General features: G+C 47.5%; 4 protein-coding genes and 2 non-coding genes across 7 annotated transcripts; 1 reads left to right on the top strand and 5 right to left on the bottom strand.

Annotated features, from left to right (window-relative positions):
- Window positions 1-501: 501 nt before the first annotated feature.
- H4C13 (H4 clustered histone 13) lies at window positions 502-868 on the bottom strand. The gene has a single exon (XM_036121577.2). It carries the CDS (start codon window positions 866-868, stop codon window positions 557-559), a length of 312 nt encoding a protein of 103 aa, XP_035977470.1. The 3' UTR covers window positions 502-556.
- An 8,135-nt stretch (window positions 869-9,003) lies between these two features.
- LOC118554195 (histone H3.1) lies at window positions 9,004-9,491 on the bottom strand. Its single transcript, XM_036121603.2, has one exon. It carries the CDS (start codon window positions 9,455-9,457, stop codon window positions 9,047-9,049), a length of 411 nt encoding a protein of 136 aa, XP_035977496.2. The 5' UTR covers window positions 9,458-9,491; the 3' UTR covers window positions 9,004-9,046.
- Window positions 9,492-10,228: 737 nt separating this feature from the next.
- On the bottom strand, window positions 10,229-10,948 carry H2AC17 (H2A clustered histone 17). The gene has a single exon (XM_036121562.2). The coding sequence runs from the start codon at window positions 10,933-10,935 to the stop codon at window positions 10,543-10,545; it is 393 nt and encodes a 130-aa protein (XP_035977455.1). The 5' UTR covers window positions 10,936-10,948; the 3' UTR covers window positions 10,229-10,542.
- Window positions 10,949-11,197: 249 nt separating this feature from the next.
- LOC118554190 (histone H2B type 1-C/E/F/G/I) lies at window positions 11,198-14,188 on the top strand. 2 transcript variants are annotated; one of them, XR_013441497.1, is made up of 3 exons: window positions 11,198-11,654; window positions 13,378-13,967; window positions 14,088-14,188. XR_013441497.1 is itself a non-coding variant. In XM_036121578.2 (2 exons), exon 1 carries the CDS (start codon window positions 11,265-11,267, stop codon window positions 11,643-11,645), a length of 381 nt encoding a protein of 126 aa, XP_035977471.1. In that variant the 5' UTR covers window positions 11,198-11,264; the 3' UTR covers window positions 11,646-11,654; window positions 13,378-14,031. The 2 variants fall into 2 exon arrangements, 1 of the variants encoding a protein (XP_035977471.1); XM_036121578.2 differs by lacking the exon at window positions 14,088-14,188 and having other exon boundaries at window positions 13,378-14,031.
- Window positions 14,189-15,794: 1,606 nt separating this feature from the next.
- On the bottom strand, window positions 15,795-15,866 carry TRNAM-CAU (transfer RNA methionine (anticodon CAU)). The gene has a single exon. It is a non-coding gene; the product is annotated as a tRNA-Met (tRNA).
- Window positions 15,867-16,245: 379 nt separating this feature from the next.
- Window positions 16,246-16,316, bottom strand: TRNAG-GCC (transfer RNA glycine (anticodon GCC)). Its single transcript has one exon. It is a non-coding gene; the product is annotated as a tRNA-Gly (tRNA).
- Window positions 16,317-24,540: the final 8,224 nt, after the last annotated feature.

The following is a 24,540-nucleotide window of genomic DNA, read 5'->3' on the forward strand; positions in this document are numbered from 1 at the left end:
AAATGTCTGACTTTTTTTTTTTTTAAGCCTCTAAGATGCATCAAAATTCTTTAAACTATTGTCTTGAGAATCCGAAAGTGCCTTCCTTCCACTATTTTAAATAAAATCCAGTTATGACTGGATTCTTGATTATATTGCTTACTGAAAATTAAAGGGGACGGAGTAAAATGGAGGCATTAGCATTATTTGAAATTCTAGCTATGCTCTCTGCAAGGACTTTCAAAAGAGCTTGAGAACCACTCAGCTTTTTATAACAAGGGTTGGCCAGGTTTACCTTGGGGAACACAGGGTAAATGAGCTCGGCTTTGAGCGCAACGGTCCCTAACAGTGCACTCAGGGGGGTGACTCCAGCCCCCGGAGGTCTCGGCACTCCTGGACAACCGTAGGCACATTGTACTTTCCCATCTGAAACGGATCCTCTGTACCCCAAGCTCATCTGATCGTGGTCAGGTGCTCTGGAAGCGGATTGGGAAGAGGGTTACAGGTCTTTAGAAGACTTCGTGGGTGGCCCTTAGAAGGGCCTTTTGTGTGAGAGGCGTTGCGACTTAGACGGATCTTAGCCCCCGAAGCCGTAGAGGGTGCGGCCCTGGCGCTTGAGCGCGTAGACCACGTCCATGGCCGTGACCGTCTTGCGCTTGGCGTGCTCCGTGTAGGTGACGGCGTCCCGGATCACGTTCTCCAGGAACACCTTGAGCACCCCGCGGGTCTCCTCGTAGATGAGGCCGGAGATGCGCTTGACGCCGCCGCGCCGGGCCAGCCGCCGGATGGCGGGCTTGGTGATGCCCTGGATGTTGTCGCGCAGCACCTTGCGGTGGCGCTTGGCGCCGCCCTTGCCCAGGCCCTTCCCGCCCTTGCCGCGGCCGGACATGACTGCGAGACAGACACAAGCCGGGGCCCCCGAGGTAGCAACTGATATAGTGCTGTGTCGGACCTGTTTGGGAACACGCAGGCCCGCCGTATCCGCGGGGAGGCCCCGAGCCAGAGCCCGGCCCGCGCGTCAGGGACCAGCGAAGGCGGTGCTTAAACCCGGTTGAACCGGACGCCTCCTGGGAAGTTCGGGCGGCGCTTTGCGCCTCTCCCCGCGGGGGGTGCTGTCTCCGGGCCGAGCCCCGGGCTCCCCGTCGCTGAGCTTCGCTGCAGTCGTGACTGGTAGCTGCCGGCGTCGAGGGGCCCCTCTCCGGAGCCGGGCTCGCAGTCCCCCGGGCGTTTGTGCAGCCGTCTGGCGCGCAGCGACCTCCGTCAGGTCGGTGACGGCTGCGGTCAACCCCGCCGGGTCACGGCGTCGAGGGGCGGCTAACCTCACCTTCCTTCAGCTTGCTTCTCCGTCCTTTACATTTCACTCGCTCTCTTTCCCTTTTTTCCATCCCTGCCGCAAGTCTCTTTACCTGCGTTGGAAACACTTTCCGTTTCTAAAGCTGTTTGAGGAGCAAGGCCCTCGGAGAGCCGAGGAGCGGGCCAGCACGCCTTTCAGAGCTCCCTCCTCTGCGCGCCCCACTCCTTTGTTCAACTGGGAAATCCACTGCACCCAGAAACCCTCTGCCTTTAATTTACAAATAAGATGCAGAATGAAGAGACTAGGAACGACTTTATTCCAGGAAAAAGCAACAACTTGGAAAGACGAGTTCCTTGGTTGGTTTCCATGACTGGGGCTGTTTGGAATGACCTCCGTCTGGCCTGGCTTGTTTTCCAGATACCGTTAGGGTTACACTTTCTATTTCAACGGTGTGTGATTATTTACTCCTTGAACAAATGCCTAATTTTATTCTAGGAATCAGCTACCAAGTGTATTATAGACTCCGTAATTACTCTAAGTTGAAAACTACATGCCCACCATCTTTGAGTTAATCCATTTCTTACTGAGCTTCTATCCCTGTTTAAAAATGGAACCTGAGAGCTTAATCTCGAAGATGTCCAACCTGTATGTGCTGGTGGAGTGATTGCAATCTTTCCCTTGCAGCTGCAGAAAACCAGGCAGGTTCTGCTTCCTCATACAGCAGCTGTTCCTGAAAGTGTTATTTTAAGACCAACCTTTCCAAGACCAAGTCTTGAAACACTGAGAAAAGTTATGAATGTTCCTTTATCTGTTGAAGGTAACATACTCTGGAGGATCTGTACTTTGATTTCGTTTCATTTGCATGCGCTCTGCCCTGAAAATATTTACACTCACATCTATGTTAACCAAAGGTGTAATGCTGTGTTAAATTAGATGCTTTCTGGGGCGCCTGGGTGGCTCAGTCAGTTAAGCGGCTGCCTTCGGCTCAGGTCATGATCCCAGAGTCCTGGGACTGAGCCCCACGTCGAGCCCCACGTCGGGCTCCTTCCTCAGCGGGGAGCCTGCCTCTTCCTCTCCCTCTGCCTGCCACTCCCCCTGCTTGTGCTCTCCCTCTCTATATCTCTATCAAATAAATAAATAAAATCTTCAAAAAAAAAAAAATTAGATGCTTTCTTCAGTCTCTTCTCCCACTTTCATGCAGGGAACAAATAGACTGCCTGCAGATTTTTTAAGCTTAAAAAGAGTTTAGGCTTCTCATTTCATTTAAATTAAATTAATTTAAAAAATTATTAAAAAATTTTTGGTCTGTCTCAGCATATGATAATGCTGATTGACATGAACTGTCCAATAATTTCTTGAATAATTGGGATAAATACAGAGAGTTTTTTTCCCCCCTCACATTATGTAGAGATATTTTCCAAGAAAAATGTTTGACTGTTTTAAATTCCGTGAAATTCCCTTCCCCCTTAGTCATATGAATAAATGAGGTGTACTTGCCTTTCCAATGTTCTGAAAATTGCTTACTGATCCACACTTATGTAGTTGACAATTTTTTAATGTTCTTAGTTCCAAATGTTGGGATCAATTCTTTCCAATATTGTTATATTTTCAATTTAATTTGCCACATATTCATTTCCTTGACACCTGATTTTGTTTTGTTGGTTTTGGTTAAGGCTTTGGAATTGACTGGTAGGTTTACATATCTTTTACTTTTTTATTTTTGTTCTTCATTCAAAATTAATTTACCTACTTGTGATTAGTCCCTTTCCTGATTCTCATTTCTCCCGTCCCCCAAATGCATACACATTTACATATAAATACGCACATCTATACACTAATCCAAAACACCACTAGCTTTTTGGAGTTTTTTCCCACTCCATGAACTTAAACTCTCAAATCTTTTCTTCCATTTTGTAGTGTCCTACCCTTCCACGTATATTTAGCCTTTTACCAGCTCAGAATCTTAAATACGAGACCTGGAAGCATGGGGTTTCCCTTCCTCCTTGCCCCAGCCTATGAGCAATCATCATCCCTGCTCTCATGCATAAAGCTCCCTTCAGCTTCTCATGCCTCCGTGTGTTATTAAGACCAACTGAAGAAGTCTGAGGACGCTCCACTGTCCTCCCTGGCCTCTTTGTCTTCCCCCACCCTGTTTCCTAGGGTCACTAAGCCATAGTCTTGTCTGCTCATGGCTTGAAAAGTGATTTGCAAAACTCTTTTATCAGAGGAAACCCTTGCTTTCTTCTGAAACTCTCAACTCAGATGTACTCTCCACCTGGCAGTCATTCCTTATTTTATCTAATACTCTACCTTGTTTCTGCAATTTCTTACTCTCGTGTAATCAGTGATGATCTTTATTTTGTTTTCAAAACTTGCCTTAATTTAGCTAGTTTCCATGCCTGTTAATGTATTAAACAATGTTGCCAGAAACTTTCATTCATCTCACCTTAATAATATCTCCAGCGTTGGTTACTGAGAACACAAGAATCAAGGTGAAGGTGAGGGCCCCTTGTGTAGGGGTCCCCGAGCCCTCCTGGCTTCAAAACAAGGGGTAGAGGCTAAGAACACAGTTCCTAAGCTTCTACTCTTTGACAGTGAACAGGTCTCTATAGACTGAATGTTTGTGTCCATTCAAAACGTGTATGTTTAAACCTAACCCCTAATGGGATGGTAATTGGAGGTGGGAATATTGAGAGGTGCTTAGGTCGTAAGTGTGGAGCCCTCCTGAATGGTGTGAGTGCCTCTGTAAGAGACCCCAGTGATCCACCACGTGAGGACACAGTGAGATGATCATCTGTGAACCAGGACCTGAGTTCTCACTAGTCACTGAACTTGACAAAGCCTTGATCTTCGGCTTCCAGCCTCCGCAACTATGAGAAATAAATTTCTGTTGTTTATAAGCCACCCCGTCTGTGGTATTTTGTTCTAGCAGCCCACCCAGAGACGACACTGGTGTTCTGTAAATCATGTTTATAAAGTACTCAGATTTGGTGCCTTTGGTTTTGGTGGTTATTCTGAGTTAGTTATAAGTAAAGCTAGAAAATTCTGTTGGAGATCCTGGCACACAAGTGTCCAAGTATGAACTGAATGATAGCAGCTAAGTTGAGCCTTTGGTTCAGATCTTGTTTTTGCCATTTACTTGTTCCTTGATCCTAGAAGAAAGAGCATTCCTTAGAATGCATCCACTATATTTTACTTACTCAGGCCCTTAATTTATCTCTACCTTTTTGCTTTCACAAATAGCATTTTGATGAATATTCTCAATATGTCCTCTTATAGGTCTGTAGGAGAATTTCCTTGGGGCATAGACCTGGGCACACCCAATTTTACTAAGTAAATTAGACAGTTCTTCAAAATGTCTTGTGTAAAACCACCATCAGTAAACAAACCACCACATGAAAATAAGTTTCTCCACCTCCCGTGCAACACATGATTACATCCAGCTTTCTGATTTTACCAATTTGATGGGTGTTGCCCAGTATTTCATTATTTTAATTTACATTTATCTGATTACCAAGTGAAGATTAAAAATTCTTCATATAATTGCCAGCCATTCGACTGTCTCCATTTATTTATTTATTTATTTATTTATTTATTTATTTATTTAAAGATTCTATTTATTCATTTGACAGAGAAAGAGCACAAGCAGGGGGAGGGGCAGAGGGAGAGGGAGAAGCACACTCCCCACTGAGCTGGGAGCCTGATGTGGGGCTGGATCCCAGGACCCTGGGATCATGACCCGAGCTGAAGGCAGATGCTTAACGACTGAGCCACCCAGGTGCCCCTAAAGTGTCTCCATTTAAAACCAGACTTTTTTCCTTTCAAGATAGACAATAAACTAATACACTAAAGGCATATTTTCTTACACAGAACTATCATTCCTATAAACCCTCTTCTCAGGTGAAAAATTTTAAATGTACTTTCTACCAGTTTCCATCTAAGGAAGTACACTATTTCTAATCTTGTCCAGATCAGATACCTTATCATTGGCAAAGAGATATTAAAAAATTCATTTTTTTTACATTTAAGAACCTCTTTCATCACGAGAACCACCACATTGGTGGGAGAGACTTTTGGCAATATATCCCACTGCAGAGTGAGCACAGTCTAAGCTTCTTTTTTTTAAAAGATTTTATTTATTTATATATTTGTCAGAGAGAAAGAGAGCAAGCACAAGCAGGGGGAGAGGTAGAGGGAGAGGCAGAGGGAGAAGCAGGCTCCCCACTGAGCAGGGAACCCAATGCGGGGCTCGATCCCAGGACCCTGGGATCATGACCTCAGCTGAAGGCAGACGCTTAACCGACTGAGCCACCCAGGCGGCCCCTAAACTCCATTCCTAATGAATTCTTGGTGACTTTTCTTGCTCTCCTGCTTGATATCCTCTCAGGGCTTCTACCCTTTGGAGGGACTGGGGGGTGGGCCATTCTAGAAGCATTTGTTCTCATCTACTTTTTCAACTTCTTCCCTGCCCCCCTAAACAGAAATAGTTCTTGTGCTCCAAGTACTTTCCAGAATTGGAAGACACGTTTTGAAAGCTTCACCTTGTGAGACAGAAACTAAGAGAAATCTTCCAAGAAATAAGACTGGCCACTAGCAGAAATGACATGACTTGCTAATGTGTGACTGATCAAATTGGATCATTTCCCAAATCTCAACCAATGACAAGAATGACTGACTCCTCAATCTAATCTTATCAGAGGATTTGGGGCGTATTTCCTCAATGTTACAAGAGACATACCAAACTAGGATTCTGAGATGAAATTAGGTTTACTGAGTATTTATTGTGCACTTAATACATTCTCTGGGGTATTCTCCTACAGTTTCATATATTGCCACATTTAATCTTTAATGCAATCTTTTGAGGAAATAAAGTATCCATTTCATTATTAAGGAAAATGGCAACTAAAATAACTTATAATCTACGTGACTGCTAGTCTATACTGCTGTGGGATCTGGAAAAAGGCGAGTCACAGAATAAAAACTTCTAATGGTTTCCTTAACTAGTATGTCGGACCATTAGAAATGGTACCTCAGACAGGTAGTTTTCCAACAAAGAGGGAAAGAGAGCGATCACTAGTGAGAGAGAGAGGATTCGGCTGTTGTCTAGCCCGCCTGCAGCTACACTACCCCCCAGGCCTTCAAAGTCTGTAGCTAGAGGTCACCCCCCAGATGCACACCTTCAAACAGCCTTATGCGCAACCAAAGGCGTCGTCCCCTCTAAGCCAGCAGCACAAAGCTGGTCTCCGGCCTCTCTGGAGAGCGGCACGAGAAAACCCTGCCGCTAACGCCACAGGGACTAAGGCAAGCTCCTGTGAGTCCAGCTGTCCCGATGGTGAGGGCTAGAGCTGTGGGATGTGGTCCTCTCATCTAGACTAGTCGAGTCCATCGGGTGACTCTTAACTATTCCTCTTTTTTTTCTTTTTTTTTGCTCAGGTATTTATTGTTATATAATGAATTACCACCCCCCCCCCCAAAAAACTTGGCAGCTTAAAACAACAAATTTATTATTTCCCACGGCTTCAGAAGGCCAGGAAACAGACAATGGTTTAGCTGGGTGGTCTGGTTCAGGGTCTCTCAGGAAGAGTCAAGCTGTCCACAGGGGCTATGGTCTCCCGAGGCTTGACTGGGGCTGGAGATGGTTCACTCCCATGGCTACTGGTAGTTCTTCCCGGACTGTTGGAGAAGGCATCGGTTTAGTATCGAGTGGGCCTCTCCACGGGGCTGCCTGAGTGTCCGCGCAACATGGCAGCCAGGGTCCCCCAGACCAAGTGGCCTGAGAGAGAGAACAGGCAGGAAATACTATCTCCTGTGAGCTAGCCTCCAAAGTAGGTCTCTGTCACTTTGACTTCGGGCCATTGGCTTTGTCCGATTCACTAGAAGCCAGTACCTAAATCCAGCCCTAACTCGAGGGGAAAGGAATTAGGCTCCATTTTCTTGAAGGTAAGCGTATCAAAGAATTTTTGAACATGTCCTAAAACCACCTTTTCTATGTCCAAACTCAGCCTTCAAATAGAATATATCCTTACTGATCCATAGACTCCCCAGTCCCAGCAGATGTCCTTTCTGAGGAGCTAGAAAACATAAGAACCTAGCTTCTGCCCTGGCCTCTTCACTTCAAGGAAAATAGGCTTCCCTGCCCCTAGTTTTTTGTTTTGTTTTGTTTTAAACTCATTCTCCTTTATTTTCTTACAGCCATTGGAGGCTCATCAGATCTTCTTCCATCCTAGGGCTTAAAGAAAGAATTCTAAACAGATCAACCAGCTTTATCCCCTAATACTTGGATACTTTTGGAAAAGATAAACTCTTCTAGAGCTAGTGAGAGTGTATGGATAGGCCCTGTCTAAACCCCAGCTGTTGTCAATTCCATATACAAAGAGATATGTAAATATACTTCGGAAACTGTAAAGCTTTATATAATTGTTGTCAGTGTTTTATCTGCTCACCATGGGAATCGAGACAGTGGTGACGAAAAGCATCTAGGATGGAAGGTGTAAAGCACTCAGGGACTACCTATGGCCGAGTGGGAGCTGTCTTGTGTCTAAAAGACAGCAAATTAACCATACATTCCTTCAACTAGAATTTAATGAGCACCTGCTGTGTATCAGGCTTTTACTGTTCTAGGGATATGACAGTAAACAGAATGAGAAAAATCTTGACCTTAGGACATGCATGTTCTATGGGGAGAGAAAATGGGGCAAAACTTGACTTTTAGAACTTAGATTCACATGAAATTTTGGGGAACATGTCTGAAGTGTCCTGTAAGGGATAATGGTCAAGTGCAGTAGGGGCATTACCCCAAATGGTCTCACTGGGGCTTGTCCCCCAGGGAAGTCACCATTATGTCAGGTGATGGGTGTCCAGGCCTCAGCAACCAGATACTGAGGTCGGGCTGCCTGTAGTTGGCTCCGCATGCACGCTCTCCATTACCAGGCTCCTGGAAGCTGGCAAAGAACCAGGGGGCCACTTGGCTGATGTTACAGGATCTTCGAATGGGTGTGAAAGAGAATAAACATTTCAGAGCTTTATCCCGTAGTTACCAGATGTTAGCGCTAAACACGGAGAAATTCAATTCTCAAGAGAAAAATAGTCTGAATACTAGCTCATTTTCTTGGTAAACAGAGCTACGGCTGCAGCCAAATTCCAGCATTTTGTTCCTTCTTGGAGTTGTGGAGGACACACTGAGTGTCAGTAAGAAAATCCTGCTAGATCCTAGGCAAAACCCCAGCACTGCCTGACTTTAACCTGGACGCACTCCCCACCTCCTGAGAACTGGGACAGATCCAATGAGCCAACTCTACGGAGCAACTAAAACGTGCAAGGTGCTCTTCCATGCACTTGGGGAGCACAGTTACACAACTCTGCCCCCAGAGTCAGCTCAGGTGTGGGGCCAGGAGGTACCTATTATTTATGCTCTGAAGCTTACTCTACTTGGTAAAGTGCCTTCCCTCCGAGTGGTGGCTTTCTTTCTTGACATCTGGATTACTCAAGGGACCAAGGGGTGACTCTGTAGACACTGCGGCCTTTAAACATTAGCTGCCTCTTCGGGAACGGCTTCCTTGAGGAGCGAGTACAGGCGAGGCCTTCCCAACCTACACCAATCGCAGAAAGGGGGGATGCTGCAGTTGCTAGAGATCGCGGCATCCCTTCCCCCACCGTCCTTGCCTGTCCCACGAAGCTCGGACTGTCCCAACCAGTAGTACAACAGCCACTCTCCGTGAAAACGGAAGTGGCTCTGAAAAGAGCCTTTGTGAAGGAGCGGGCGGACCGTGTGGCTCAGGCCCTCTCCCCGCGGATGCGGCGCGCCAGCTGGATGTCCTTGGGCATGATGGTGACGCGCTTGGCGTGGATGGCGCACAGGTTGGTGTCCTCGAAGAGCCCCACCAGGTAGGCCTCGCACGCCTCCTGCAGGGCCATGACGGCCGAGCTCTGGAAGCGCAGGTCGGTCTTGAAGTCCTGCGCGATCTCGCGCACCAGCCGCTGGAACGGCAGCTTGCGGATCAGCAGCTCGGTGGACTTCTGGTAGCGCCGGATCTCGCGCAGGGCCACCGTGCCGGGCCGGTAGCGGTGCGGCTTCTTCACGCCGCCGGTGGCCGGCGCGCTCTTGCGGGCCGCCTTGGTGGCCAGCTGCTTGCGCGGGGCCTTGCCGCCGGTCGACTTGCGGGCCGTCTGCTTCGTGCGGGCCATGGCCGGACACTCGCGCTGCGAAAACCAGCGACTGCCGAGTTGGTGTGGGGACCGGACTTTATACTCATGAGCCCCTCCTGATTGGTCAGAGCTGTCGCAGGAGTAACCTGATTGGCTCCCAATCCAATCCTCATCTGAGTCGGTTTTGTTTTCCACGCTTGCTTTTATTTTTGTTTCCTATTTTTATAGAAAAAAATTATGGCTATACTCCACCCTAAGTTTACTGTTTTCAACCAAAACGTTAAGATTCCACCAGTGAAAAGGAATCGGACCTAGAATCTGTGAAGTCAGAGCCTAAAGTGTCCTTAAATTTCAGTCCTTTCCCCTTTTCCATATAATATGGGGAAAAAAATCATATCAGAATAATGTGTTGGTTAGTCGAAGAAAAGTTGCGTTTCGTAACTGCATCATTAAGATCTGCTTCTGCTGATTGTGCCGAGACCCAGAACAAAGTCAGTTTTCAAATAAGACGGGCGCCGCGGAGCCCGGAACACCAAGACTTGACTTTGCCCCGCGTGGTGCGGGGAGGGGAGCTTGAGTGTTGGACTCCTCAGTACCAGCGAGCGGTTCTGACATCAATAACTTACTCTGGTGCAATCAAGTGGCTGATTGGGCTACGTAATATGTAAATTGTGCTAAATTTAATCAGCAGGTGTGGAGTGCTGACATCTACAGCGACCGGTAATTAAAGAGCTTTTCTCTAGAGTAGCTCTGAAGTGTTGTTAGGAAGCTTTTCGTTACCAATGAACCATCAGGTTCTGCTGGTGATAAAGACCCAGAAACAACACAAAACAGGTTTAATTAGTGTATTAGCTGGAACAGAAATTTACTTCTTAATTAACCAGAGCAGTGTGTTCGTGGGGAGGGCACAATAAAGGTGGTTTAGTGGTTTTATAATTGACCAAAATATGCATTGTATGGCCTTTACCAGAATTGGCCAAATCAAGAAGGAGGCCAGTTATTTCCTGCTCCTTACATTTAGGTTGTTTGTAGCTAAGTTTCAGGAGAGTGTTAAGTTCTTTCTCAGAAGTGGTGGGTGGCCCTGAAAAGAGCCTTTTGGTTTTGAAGTTGTTGCTATCGAGACCTTACTTGCCCTTGGCCTTGTGGTGGCTCTCGGTCTTCTTGGGCAGCAGCACGGCCTGGATGTTGGGCAGGACGCCGCCCTGCGCGATGGTGACGCGGCCCAGCAGCTTGTTGAGCTCCTCGTCGTTGCGGATGGCCAGCTGCAGGTGGCGCGGGATGATGCGCGTCTTCTTGTTGTCGCGCGCCGCGTTGCCCGCCAGCTCCAGGATCTCGGCCGTCAGGTACTCCAGCACGGCCGCCAGGTACACGGGCGCGCCGGCGCCCACCCGCTCGGCGTAGTTGCCCTTGCGGAGCAGGCGGTGCACGCGGCCCACCGGGAACTGCAGGCCGGCCCGCGACGAGCGCGTCTTGGCCTTGGCGCGGGCCTTGCCGCCTTGCTTGCCGCGTCCGGACATCACGGCCCCAAACCCCCCGCGAGCAGCGGCCGCAGCCACAGCGCCGGCCCAGCACTTTTTATAACCCTGTCGAGCGCCAAAAGGAAGGTCGCGCATTGGCTAAGGCTGTGGCTTTATGTCGCCCAATGGAAAGGCAGCTTTGGGATCCTTGCGCTCCGATTGGGCAGAACTAACCTCTGACGTCGGGCTGAACGGTCACCAATCAGACGCGGGACTGTACTTTACGCCTTATTTGCATAAGGGCTTCTATATAAAACGGACAAGTTGCGCTCTGCTCGCGCTGTTCCTTCCTCCCGTCTTTCGCGAGCACCTTCGCTGTTGTCCCCGCCATGCCCGAGCCCGCCAAGTCGGCCCCGGCCCCGAAGAAGGGCTCCAAGAAGGCGGTGACCAAGGCGCAGAAGAAGGACGGCAAGAAGCGCAAGCGCAGCCGCAAGGAGAGCTACTCGGTGTACGTGTACAAGGTGCTGAAGCAGGTGCACCCCGACACGGGCATCTCGTCCAAGGCCATGGGCATCATGAACTCGTTCGTCAACGACATCTTCGAGCGCATCGCGGGCGAGGCGTCCCGCCTGGCGCATTACAACAAGCGCTCGACCATCACGTCGCGGGAGATCCAGACGGCCGTGCGCCTGCTGCTGCCCGGGGAGCTGGCCAAGCACGCCGTGTCCGAGGGCACCAAGGCCGTCACCAAGTACACCAGCTCCAAGTGAACTTGCCAAGTAAGCGTCTTGTGATCCCAACCCCAAAGGCTCTTTTCAGAGCCACCTACACTTTTAGAGAAGAGCTGATGCATTGTGGCTGTAGTGAGTTGCCTTTGGTAGTGTTTGGGGGGCTGGGTTAGAGAGGGGAGGTAGCTGGGAAGAAGGGTAAGACGCTGGGTAAACACTGAGGCTCACTACCATGCCGATCTAGTGTGGGTTCTTTGACGCCCTCTGAACGAGGCATCTAGTTTTGCGCTGCCGCAGTCAATCGCCGAAATTTCGCCTTTGGTTACACTTTATCAGTGGCCCCTGTCGTTAAGCCTTGGGGACTGGCGGCAGATCTCGCCGATAAACTACCCTACTTGGAGAGCAGTTCCCTAATTTCATCGTGTTCTTGAGCTCTGCATCCTATTCCTTTCCTCCGTTCTCTTCGCTGTTCCTGGCGCTGATGTTTTTCCTCGGGGGGCCCTCGCAGCGGCCGGTTAGGGCGCACTGCCCTCTACTGCCATCCTGTGGCCGAAAGCGGAGGCAGAGATCTAAGGCGTTGCTTTTTCCAGATCGAATTGAGATGTTTTCTTCGAAGTTCAACTTCCCAAGGACGACCGTGAGCTGGGGTACATAGAGTCACTATTTCTATCTCCCTTCAGCCACTGGATTAAGTCTCTCCAACAGTCGGTCGTGCGCATGAAAGAAGGGGAGTCAAAGATGTCAATAAGTAAATAAATAATCAAAATACTCAGTAACCTAAAACAAACAAACAAACCCTGTTCTGTATTTCTGGTCCTCAAAGTATAAATACTTTAATGTTTCCTGTAAACCTAAACATCTGACAGAACACTCATACCCTTGATTTTGCTGGGCAGCTCTTTGAAGACACGTCAGGATTTAGGAATATGATTACATGTAACTAAGTTGCACTTTCTTTACCAAACAAGTCAGTATACACTTGGTAACCTTGGTCATTTTGCAGGTCCCTCTGTCCTTTTAAATATGTGTGTTTCCCCCTAAGTCTGACTCTTGCTCTTTGCTCGTAGACTTTCTTTCCAAATGTTTCTCTTAGTCCTTCTTTGACATTTCCCTGCCTAACCAAGTTCAAACATCCTATTAAAATGCTTGCATTCGTTTTCTGGTGTTGCCACAACAAAATACCATTTATTTGGGTCGTTTAAAAAAACATTTTCTCAGCGTTCTGTGGGCTTCAAGTCCAAGATCAAGGTGTGAGCAGGCTTGGCTTCCCTCCTGGGCTTGCACCTGAGAACTCATGTGGCCTTTTTCTCTGTTTGCACACCTCTGGAGTCTCTCCCTTTCTTCTAAGAACATCAGTCCTATAGGATTAGGACCTTCCTTATGACTTCATCTAACTTTCATTACCTCTTAAAGACCATGTGTCCAAATACAGTCGCACTGGGGTTAGAACTCAAATATGTGAATTTTGAGAGAACATGCTTCAATCCATAACAGCACATAAGGCCATTTTCCATGCTTTGCTCTCAACCTTCTATTCCAAATTGTCTTTCATAAAATACCTACATCTAGCTTAAGCTGCCACTAGAGAGACAGCTGTGCTGTCCCCCAAACCAGAGGTTTAAAGTCAAATGCTCACAAAGGCCCAGCCCATAAGAGCGAAACTGGCTGGATACTAGAAATCAGGCCTCAGCTCCACAAAGAAAGGTGCTCTTTGCTAGTTTGCTTGAAGCACATGGACTCCTGACACCAAATTTTGTTTTCCCTGTTTTAATAGCGTATTTCACTGTTCTCTTACTGCCGCTGTAAGAACAACTGTACGTTGAAAAATGCCAGCTAGCATCTGCCCGTGAAGGGGACCAGTTGGAACGTCGGAGACCCGAAGAAAACAAGGCCTATGCAATGGGTTTCACCTGATCGTTGCCCTGTGGAGCCGCAATCCCTGGACAGCGAAACTTTCCATTTTTCAAGGGGATATGCATTTTAATATGGGATATTCTAAATTTTCAGTATAGGCAGCTAGTAAAAAATGTATAACGTAGTGCAGATTAAACAAAAAATGTCTGCATGCTTCATCAAACCCTTAAGCTCACAGGTGGAGATCTCTGGGCATTAACAGATTTTTGTGCCCATGACAAGCTGTCCTATGTCCTTCTCCTGCCACCAAAGCCCAGATCCCATGCCCAGATCTCTCCAGCTTCCTAAACCCTCCCCTGAAAAGAATCTGTTTGCTTGGCAGCTCTGGGCAGAGACCAGGCATCCACCAGCTACTTTGTGCCATTTAAGTAAATGGATAAAGAAGTGAGCTAAAAGAAAACTTTCAAATTCTTTAAGCCACTACCAGCGATGAAATAGAAGTGGTGAAAGGTATTTGGAGTTGTTTATTATGGATTTAATAGTTACCTGGGTAAATAAACCCGTTCCTCTCTAATTATGTGACCTTTGTCTTATTGTGATATATTCTCTACCTACTTTTCTTTGGTCTAGTCTCAACGTTTTCTCCGTTTTCTTTTGCTGATTGTCCCCATCTCTCCTGTCTCATCACAAAGGAAAAGGAAAGAAACTGTAGAGGCCACAAGAATCTTAAAGTAAGTTCCACTCCTTCCCTTCTTACTGTGACTCCCTTCTGCAAACGGCCCACCCTTGCTCCCTGAACCCAGGCTATTTCTCTCTCTTTTAGCCCATTTTCTACTGTCTGTCTAAATGAGACACAGACTCACATTCTGTGTAAATCAACTGTCTAGTGAATCACTGATTTTATTTTATTTTATTTTTTACTTTACCTTCATGCATATGAAAGAAATAAGAACCAAATTGTCTTCTGACTGAACAAAGAAATATCACAAAGGTAAAGGTCTTGAAGGCAAAAAGGCAGTTCCAGTTAGCATCTTATGACGAGGGCAACACATTTTTAAAGAGAAAGACATCAGAAACCAATATTGCACTGTATGTTAACTAAGTAAAATTTAAATTAAAAAAATTTAAAATCAAAAAATAAAGAGAAAGACAATCATTTGCAGACTTAGAATTTAAACGTGACTTTCAGAGGTCATACAATCTGAAGTCAGTCGCCGTCTTTGAAAATCCTTCATCGGAAGTATCAGTGGCCAGGTCCATTTTAGGAAGCCCTCCAGGATCTCTTCCTCAGCAGCTGCAGAGAAGGGGCTTTCTCTGTCCTGCACTAGAAGAGGTCTGTGTTTTCAAGGTTAAGTGCTGGCATTCCACCAGTCGGTACCTACCGATAAAATTGCAGGCCTGAGAATGAAATGCTGACATGGAGAAATAAAAAGGGAAAAGGGGGTTATTAATAAAAGAGATGTGAGTTGTCAGAACAGATTACCAACTACTTGGAAGCGGAAGAAGGGGATCCCAGGGTGGCCTCTCCCTGACTCACTGGTGCCATGAGGCAGCCTCCAGGTACGTGATCCGTGGAGGGGCGCGTCTTTGGTCGCCTTCAACTCATCAGGTTATTTTACAACCTGATAGAGAAAGAATGTAAGTTGTAGATATTAATAAAGTGCAGATGATTCCAGGTGATGAATGCGGGAAGGAAGGTGGGGAAGACTGAGCTGGTCTCAGTCTCATTGTCCTCCTCCAAAGCTCATCAAATGGACACTCAGCTCTGCAAGAGGAATACGGCTCCACGCAGGGAGCGACTAGGCCTCTGAAATTCTGCGGTTTGGAAATCTCAACAGTCAGCATCCATGCAGGACTTGGATCCAGAGCCGCCAGGTGAGGACTACAAGTGAAGGCGAAGACTTCGAGGAGTCAGAAGGCTCGAGCTCTATCCACCACTCATCCCAGCTGCAGCTGCTCCTTGCAAATAACAATTATTCACCCAACGGCCCCGACAAGAAGGGGAGAGATGCCCATCAAATTCAGGTAGAGTTGCCCTGAAAAAGATACTAGGATTGGGGCTGCCGTTTAAAAGAGGGCTTCAGTTGCTGTGTGCTTTTTTTTTTTTTTTTCCCTAGCTGATGGGTTAAAATCAATTCTCTGCTCTCCGACAGGGGTCACCTGACCTTGCTTAGTTTGAGATCTCTGATTGGTGCATTATTTTCGTCCAAAAGTTACTAAAGCTTTCCTTTGAAACACAGGGGAAAGAGGATTCTAGGCCGGTGTTCTAAACGCATCCAATCTGGGGGGGGGGGGTGGCGGGAAGGTTGAAAAACAAAGCGAAAACGAGACGCTGCTTAGCAGAGGATGGTTTCGATCCATCGACCTCTGGGTTATGGGCCCAGCACGCTTCCGCTGCGCCACTCTGCTCGCTGCGGCAGGCGGCCTCTAAGTAATCCCTTTATTATATCTTCCTCTAAAGGCTGCGGCCTTTGTCCCAGTTTTTCTTCCTCCTCAAAGCCCGCACATCCGTTTTATCCACGCTTCCAACAACAGAATGAGTCCAGAGCACGCCGACTCCACATATTCTGAAAGCAGGAAATTCGATGCCCCTGTCGGGGAAACGGCGGCCGCCAGCCTGCGCCACTGACCTCCGCGGAAGCGGCTCTGCGTCCCGTCTGAGTCCCAGAAGGGATGAGCAGCCTCAGAAACCGCACGCGGAAGGAATCCTACTACTACACGGGGGCAATTTGAAAACGATTTGAAAGGATTGCTAAGGGGGAAAAAAAAAAAAAAGTATACGCACCGTTGCATTGGCCGGGAATCGAACCCGGGCCTCCCGCGTGGCAGGCGAGAATTCTACCACTGAACCACCAATGCCTGGTGGAAGAACGGCCACGCCGGGGGTAGAAAAGGGCAGCCTGCTGGTTTTCTCGCTGATACCAATACACGTGCATTTCTTTTTTTTTTTTTTTAAGCTCGTTTTCTGCTCTTATTGACTAGAACCTTGTAATCATCCTTCTTCCCCATTTTCCAGGAAAACCTCACTTTCGTGGCAATCCCGCGACCCGGAGCCTGGACGGGTGGGGGCGACGCAGTGGGACCCCCGGGCACGCGGCGGGGACAGCGGGGTGGGACCCCCGGGACCGCGCAGGGAGGGGCCCAGCACCGCTCTCTGCGGGCCGCCGGGGAGAGAAGCCAGGCAGGGGGAGAGGCAGGCTTCGGTTGCCGTGGTTACGCAGGTGGCACCGAAGAGGTCTCAATGAAAGGTGATTTCCAAAACAAGAAACAAAACAGGTACAATCATAACGGTCCTATGAATATAAAAATGAACTCCTTTTTTAGCCCCTTCATGAAATAACTGATGAGATGCTACTACCAGGTCAGAGGAGAATTCAAAGGGATGCCACGTATAGATCAGGGAATTTGATGTGAATGTGTAACTAGGGGCGCCACGGGCTTTTCCGCGGTGGGCGTGGGACGGGGGAGTGGGCCGAGGAGGAGGAAGATGTGCCATCAGGAGACACAACTAATTTGCATGGCTACAGACACGGAGTATTTTCTATCGCTGTCAGTTACCTACAGTTCACAGAGCTGGAAAATAGCTCCCGCTGGACTAGATCAGAGGACACAGGAGGGCCTGCCCGCATTTCCCTTCGCAGCACAGACTTTCCCACAGTCTTTCTTCTTCAGGGACGTCTGCCAATTGTGAGGACAAAGGTAAGGGCCAAACTCAGAAGCTAAACGCACCTTTAAAATCCCACCATTGCTCCGGGACCATGACCCGCAGCTGAAGGCAGGCCCTCGGCCAGCCGAGTCCGGTCTTCCCTGAGGGCCCCGCTGCTCATTCCTGCCTCCCCAGCCCTGCGCTCTCCAGGAGCCACGGCCTCCCCTTCCGCTCCTGCTCAGGGGCTCGGCTTAGATGGGGGCAGGGAGGCAAAGAGATAACGTGTCACGAGGTATAGATAAACATGAATTCCTTAAAATCATGCACAAGACCCGACCTGCCCGTCACACACACACACACACACACACACACACACACACACACACACACACCCTCCTCTATTCCTACTCCGGCCTTGTTCACCTGCTCCAACCATGCAGAGCTTTGCAGTTCAACAAGTGTTCAGTGTCTCTCCCTTGTGACCCCGAGCTCTCCCCTCGAATAGTCACCGAGTCCCTCCTCTCCTCAGTCTCTCTCCTCCTCAGGAGTGTCTTTCATCCAGAAACTCTAGGTCATCTTACCACTGAGGCCTTTCCTGAACACTCTACTTGGCGCAGCAATACCCCCCCCCCCCAGAAGGACGCACACAGTCGACCCCTCTTTCTTACTTTGTGTTTTTTCTCACTCCTTTAGTTCCCCAGGACATGCCATTCGTTTCCCTTTCTTTTCTGTCTGCTCACCAGACGGGGGGCTCCCCACAGAGACTTGGTGTGTCCAGCTCCCTGCTGCGTGGGCAGCTGCTGAGACCTGGCGGGCAGCCCCCAGATGCTCAGCCGAGCAGGCGGATGAACGCGCACCCCCAGCGGGGTGTGCGGGGCGCCCTCCCCGGCACCGTGCTGGCTGGCTCCCCATCACTCCACTCCTGCTCTTCACAGCGACACTAGGCCCCAGCTCAGGGTCTCCCAGTTAGTTTCAGCCAGGGGCTCTCAAACCTCAGCATGCGTGGCAGTCACCGGGTGGGCCTGTTGGACAGCCGGGCCACGGACTCTGGGGCTGCCGGTTCAGCAGATCGCTGGTGGGGCCCAAGAATGACTGTCGCAGCAAGTGCTCAGGAAGCGCCACACTGACAAGACTCACACTGGCCCTGCCGCCCCCTGCTTGCGGTGACGCTTCGGAAAGCAGGCGCGGGCGCCCTCCCCCCTCCGCCCCCCCCCCCCCGGGCTATATGGTCTTAGGTTCAAATGGGCACATACTCCTGTTGACCTAGTCCCTTAAAAGCAAGAACTACCGAAAACCTGAAAAACAGCTCCTCTTGATCTCACTGGGCAGGAGCAAGGTGTAGGGCTGGATGCATTTGTCCCCTTACCGCGTTGGTTCTTTGGCTGGCCTAATAATCAAACTGACCTAAGACCGATGCACTGGAGAAAAACGAATTTAATCTCCTAGTATGGGAGCCCCATCAAAATACGAGACTCAACCAAGTGACCAAAGCAGGGAGCTTGTGTACCTGTCAGACAAAGAAACGATACATTTGTGAACTGACAAGACAGAGAGAGCAAACATATTGCATTATTATTAACTTGATTTTCTCTCTACCCCTATTGATATAGGCTCTGTTGGGGAGGAAAACAACTTTCCCTCTATCTTTCATTGCTCTTGGCTGAGGACCCCCCCCCCCCCCACACACACACCCATTATAAAAGAGATGAACAAGAAGAAACAAGCGAGTTTAATAACAGGTCTCCATAGGAGAGAGCTGTACTTAGGAAAACTCCCCAGAACGGCCCAAGCCACTTCGGCTAAAGATGTTGAGGTGAGGGTGGGAAAGAGGCAGTCATGGGAAGTTGCCAGGCAAAGCACAGTAAAGTTGCTATACAGACTTAAGTCTGGGGCCTCCCCCCCCCCCCCCATAGAATTTCTAGTGATTTACAGTCATCACTCTCTTCCCGGTATAGACAGGGAGTCACCCTTACACATGGAGATTTCTCTTCTAAATGTAAATCATCTTTACAAAAGGGTACCTTCTACTCCGTTTTTAGAGCTTCTGGGTCTGCTTTTTCTCAAAAAAAAAAAAAAAAAATCAGTTTATTTCGGTGTGGATTATTCTGCTACCCCTCAGTTGTGGTTTTCGTTTTAACAGCCCTAGATTCCCTATTTCTAGTGATAAGGATGCCTTGTACCCTGCTGGTACAGGGAGGGTACTTTTCACATGGGAGACTGATCTCTTGTTTTCAGGGAGACAAGCAGGGTCAGACTATCCTTCTTGCACTGGCTGTTTCTCAAGTACCTTTAACTAAAAAAGAACAAAAACCAATGTGTCACAGTGGCGTATTTTGGGGTGGCAGATTCTGCTCCCCTTCATGTCACTCCCACAGACTTGAGGAAAGGTTATCTGGAAACCGGAATTAGTTTTGACTCCCGTCTTTCTCTTTAGAGATTAGGCCATGTCTAATCTATCAGTAAACAGTGCCAGCTCACACTTCAAAATATACTGTTAAAAAGAAAACTACAGGCCCCAGATGGTGTCACTTGGGCCAGGTCACCAAACCTGGGCTTCATAACTAACCCGATTGCAGTTCTGACCTCCCCCAGAAACGCAGCCTTACAAGGTCAGCCAGGAACTTTCTCGTCCGCACTAGTGAGGTAGTCTGCCCCCTGGGCCTCTCCATCCTTAATGGCAAAGCAAAAGAAGGTAATCTGCAGGATAAAACCCTCTGCTTTTCCCCCTAAGGGAAGTGACCTTGCCTGCGACAATCTTTTCTTTTCTTTTGCTAATAACTTACTTATCCCACCCTCCCTCCTGTAAAAGCCTCCCATTTTGTATACCTCCCCAGAGCTCCCCTCTACTTGCTGGGTAGGATGCTGCCCACTCCATGAATCACTTAAGAAAGCCAATTAGATTGTTTAAAAAGCAACCACCACCACAGGCCCCAAATGGCATCACTGAGCTTAAAGCCCCAAATCAGGAAACCAAGACTTAATCCCTAAACCAACTGCAGTTTCACCCTCCTGGAATGTAACCTTCAACCGGTCAACACAGGATTTCCTGGTCAATACTAGGGAATTTACTATAGACCCCTTCCGCTCCCCTTAGGAGGGCGGCCTTGCCTAAACAATGCATTCCTTGCTAATAAATTCCTTCCTTCTTTTTTTAATGCCCTCTCTCTGCCTTTAAAAACCTTTCTTTAATTTTAAATTAATTTTAAGTTATAGTTATACAGTGCAAGATTGGTTTCTGGAGTAGAATTTAGTGATTTATCACTTACATATAACACCCAGTGCCCCTCACACATCATTAAGGCCATGGTCAACTTAATGCCCATCCCTCATCTAGACCATCCCCCACCCCCCTCCCTCCATCAACCCTCAGTTTGTTCTCTATCCTCAAGAGTCTCTTATGGCTTGTTTCCCTCTCTCCTTCCCCCCTTCCCATATGTTCATCTTTTCTCTTGCTTAAATTCCACATATGAGTGAAATCATATGGTATTTGTCTTTCTCTGACTGACTTATTTCGCTTAGCATAAAACACTCCAACTCCATCATGTCGTTGCAAATGGCAAGATTTCATTCTTATTGATGTCTGAGTAATATTCCATTATTTATATATAAACCACATCTTCTTTTTCCATTCATCTGTCAATGGACATTTGGGCTCTCTCCATAGTTTGGCTATTGTTGATAATGCTGCTATAAATATCAGGGTGCTTGTACTCCTTTCTATCTTTTTTTGTATCCTTTAGATAAATACCTAGTAGTGCAATTGCTGGACTATAGCTCTATTTTTAAGTTTTTGAGGAACCTCCATACTGTTTTCCACAGTGGCCACACCAGTTTGCATTCCCACCAACAGTGCATGAGGGCTCCCCTTTCCCTGCATCCTTGCCAACATCTGTTGCTTCTTGTGTTGTTAATTTTAGCCATTCTGACAGGTGTGAGGTGGTATCTCATCATAGTTTTAATTTGTATTTCCCTGATGATCAGTGATGTTGAGCATCTTTTAGTGTGTCTGTCAGCCATCTGGATGTCTTCTTTGGAAAAGTGTCTACTCGTGTCTTCCACCCATTTCTAAACTGGGATTATTTGTTTTGGGGGGGTTCAGTTTTATTAGTTCTTTATGGATTTTGGATACTAACCCTTTATCAGATATGTCATTTGCAAATATCTTCTCCCATTCCACAGGTTGCCTTTTAGTTTTGTTGATTGTTTCCTTCGCTGTGTAGAAGTTTTTTTGTTTTTTTTTTAAATCTTGATGAAGTTCCAATAGTTCATTTTTACTTTTGAAAAACCTTTCTTTAATTTAGCTTAGTGGAGCTCCCCTCTATCTGCTAGATGGGATGCTGCCCAATTCATGAATCATTTAATAAAGCCAATTAGATCTTCACATTTATTTAGCTGAATTTTTATCATCCAACAGTACCCAGAATCTCACCACTGCTCACCACCTCTATCGTTACACCCTGGTCCATACTACCAGCATCTCTTAGTCAATTATTGCAAATGTTGCTGACTGCTCTCCCTGCTTCTGCCCTGTTTGTACCATAGTCTATCATGTCCCTCCTCTATTCAGACCATCTTACCCACCATAAAAAACAAATCCTACAGTGACCCATCCTTCCTGTAGGGAGGAAAGTTTTCCTCTACCCTCTTAGGTTCAGTTGCTAGAATGTGTCAATTAAAGACATTAACGGGAGAAAAGGCATACAGATTTTATTTTCAAATTTATGTGCATGGGGACTCCACAGAAAAGAAATGAAAAATCCAAGGAAGCAGTTAGCCTTGGAAGCTGACATTCCATTTTAACAAAGGGTGAAAAATTGTGGAGAAATGACCTGACAAAGGAAAGAGGGCTTTGGCTTCTGGGAGCAGTGAATTGTGGGAAGGAAATATATGGGGAAATTAATAGACGATAAGGGTTATGTTAGTAAAGTTTGTTTGTGCAGACTCATCTTGGTGCTGACTTTCCATCTGCCTCATGGCCATAAAATTCCCCCAGAGAAGGGATTTCTGGCAGACCTCATTTCTCAGAATTGTCTGCTTTTAGTCAGATAAGGGAGCTCCAAGGAGGTTTCTTTCTGCCTCTTTTGAATCTCAATTGCCTTCAGCTCAAAATAACCCATATGCTAATCTGGCATGTTTTGGGGTAGCATGTTCTGATCCCCTTCATACCTCTACCTCTAATCTGTCTCCCACCCCTCTCTCCCTTACTCACTTCACCAAGGTCTCACAGCTGTCCTACACGTAGGAGAGGAAAACTAATTTCCCCTTTAACCTTAAAAATATGACTGCCAGTTATTTTACCAGCAAAAATGGGTTCACTTAGCAATAGCCAGAGACTTGCAATCTGGGACAGTCAGAACCATGGGCAAAGGAAAACGCCCTTTTGTAGAGGATCGGGGAATTTGGGAAGGCTGTTATAAACTAAAAGTTCATTGGAGCAACCTGAGATTTCAAAGTGTACTAGCCTTTCATCAGCTGAGTTGAGATAGTCTCTCATTGACTGGGCTGTAAGCGATGGAGGGGAGGAAGGCTTTTTTCCCCCTGCTGGGGTAGTAAAGCCACCTGCAAGGTCTTTCTGTTGCATCTGAAACTGACAGGGAGCGCTGGCGCGAGAGCGCCCTCTGCTGGCCCTCTGACTCCATTCTTAAAGATACTTCCTTTTATTAATTTTCATAGCTTCTGCCCTTCTAGGTTCTTGGCTGAGACACCCCTGTAATAAAAAGACAGATTAACAGGAGAAAAACAATCAAGCATGATGTGGATACCTCCTGGATACTTGGGAGAGACCCACGAAAACTCCCCAAAATGGCTCAAGCCACCACCTTAAATACCTCTCCAGCTAAAGACAAAAGAGCCACTGTTGGGGACTGGGAGGGAAGCCAGTTATGGGAAATTTTCAGGCAGAGTAAACAAGGGTATGGTTGTTATGCAGATTTAAGTCTGTGTCTAGACATTGGGTCATCCTGTTCTTCAAGGCACAGAGAGGGTATATGACTTTAAAGGACAACTTCTTGCCTCCTGGGGATCTGGGGAGTGGCTGCAAACCTGCTTGCAAATCTCCCCATTCTAGTGAGACTCCAGAGATTAGAGACCAAGGAGCAAGGCTGGGAGTGGGAAGGTGCCTCTGTCACTCTTACAGGGATAATCCAGGGAGAATCAGGTTTGCTACAAATATGTGGAGGAGAGGTTTGCCGCCTCTTGGGGGCTAAGTAGGAGCTCCTCTAGGAGAGAGAGACATGGGCTCAAAGGTGGAAAACAGTGCATTTACAGGGTGAAGGAGGCTCACCTAAGGAGGGAAGCTGATGGACAGGGAAGTGAAAATCCCAGAGGTCAGGGAATATGCATCTTTGGTCTCAAAATTCCAAGACCCTTGGCCAGTGGTGACATTCAAACCCTTGTCCCTGAGAAAGGATTTCACTCTAAAACGGAACTGGAGGGGATGAAACGGAGACTTTCCTGCATTGCATCTTTAGAAGGGAACTTAAGACCCTAGAGACTGACTGCCCACAAGTGCCTGATGTAGAGAACACCAAGACTTATCTCCTGACCAAGGAACAGCTAGCGAGCACCTCGCTCCTGGGTGACTGGGTGGCACAGTCAGTTAAGCACCTGACTCTTGGTTTCAGCTCAGGTCTGATCTCAGGATCGTGAGATCCCACCATCCAGCCCTGTGTAGGGCTCCGTGCTGGACGTGGAACCTGCTTGGGATTCTCTCTCTCCCTCTGATGCTCCCCCTGCTTGTGTTCTCGCTCTCAAATAAATAAATAAAATTTAAAAAAAAAAAAGACTGCTCTGGGGGCTAAGGGCAGGCTGCCCCAAGATGGGCAACTTTGTCATATTGATTATTTATTATTATTTTTTTATAAAAACATTTTTTTTTAATATTTTATTTATTTATTTGACAGAGAGAGACACAGCGAGAGAGGGAACACAAGCAGGGGGAGTGGGAGAGGGAGGAGCAGGCTTCCCGCGGAGCAGGGACCCGACCCAGGACTCGATCCCAGGACCCCGGGACCACGACCTGAGCCGTGTACTACAGGCCAGTAGGAACATGAGTAGCAGGGAGTCCCCTAACGTCTCACCTGGGAGCATACTGTCAATAAAGCACATAATTATTGGCTTCATTACTGGCTTCGGTTCCAGGACTCACCTTTGAAGAATCATGGACGGCACAGATGTGTTTAACATGGGTAGACTATGCTATGTTAAAGCATGATGCAGCAATTATCTTCACGTATTTAAAAGGGAGTCATGGGGGGCCTGACTGGCTCAGTTGGAAGAGTGTATGACTCAATCTCAGAGCTGTGAGTTTGAGCCCTATGTGGGGTGTAGAGATTACTTAAATAAATAAAACTTAAAACAATAAATAGGTAAAGGGCAGTCATGCACAGAGCATAGTTTGTTCCATAAAAGTTAGAATTCCTACTGATGGGTTAAAAC

This window comes from Halichoerus grypus, chromosome 9, assembly GCF_964656455.1.
Source record: "Halichoerus grypus chromosome 9, mHalGry1.hap1.1, whole genome shotgun sequence".
NCBI lineage: Eukaryota > Metazoa > Chordata > Mammalia > Carnivora > Phocidae > Halichoerus > Halichoerus grypus.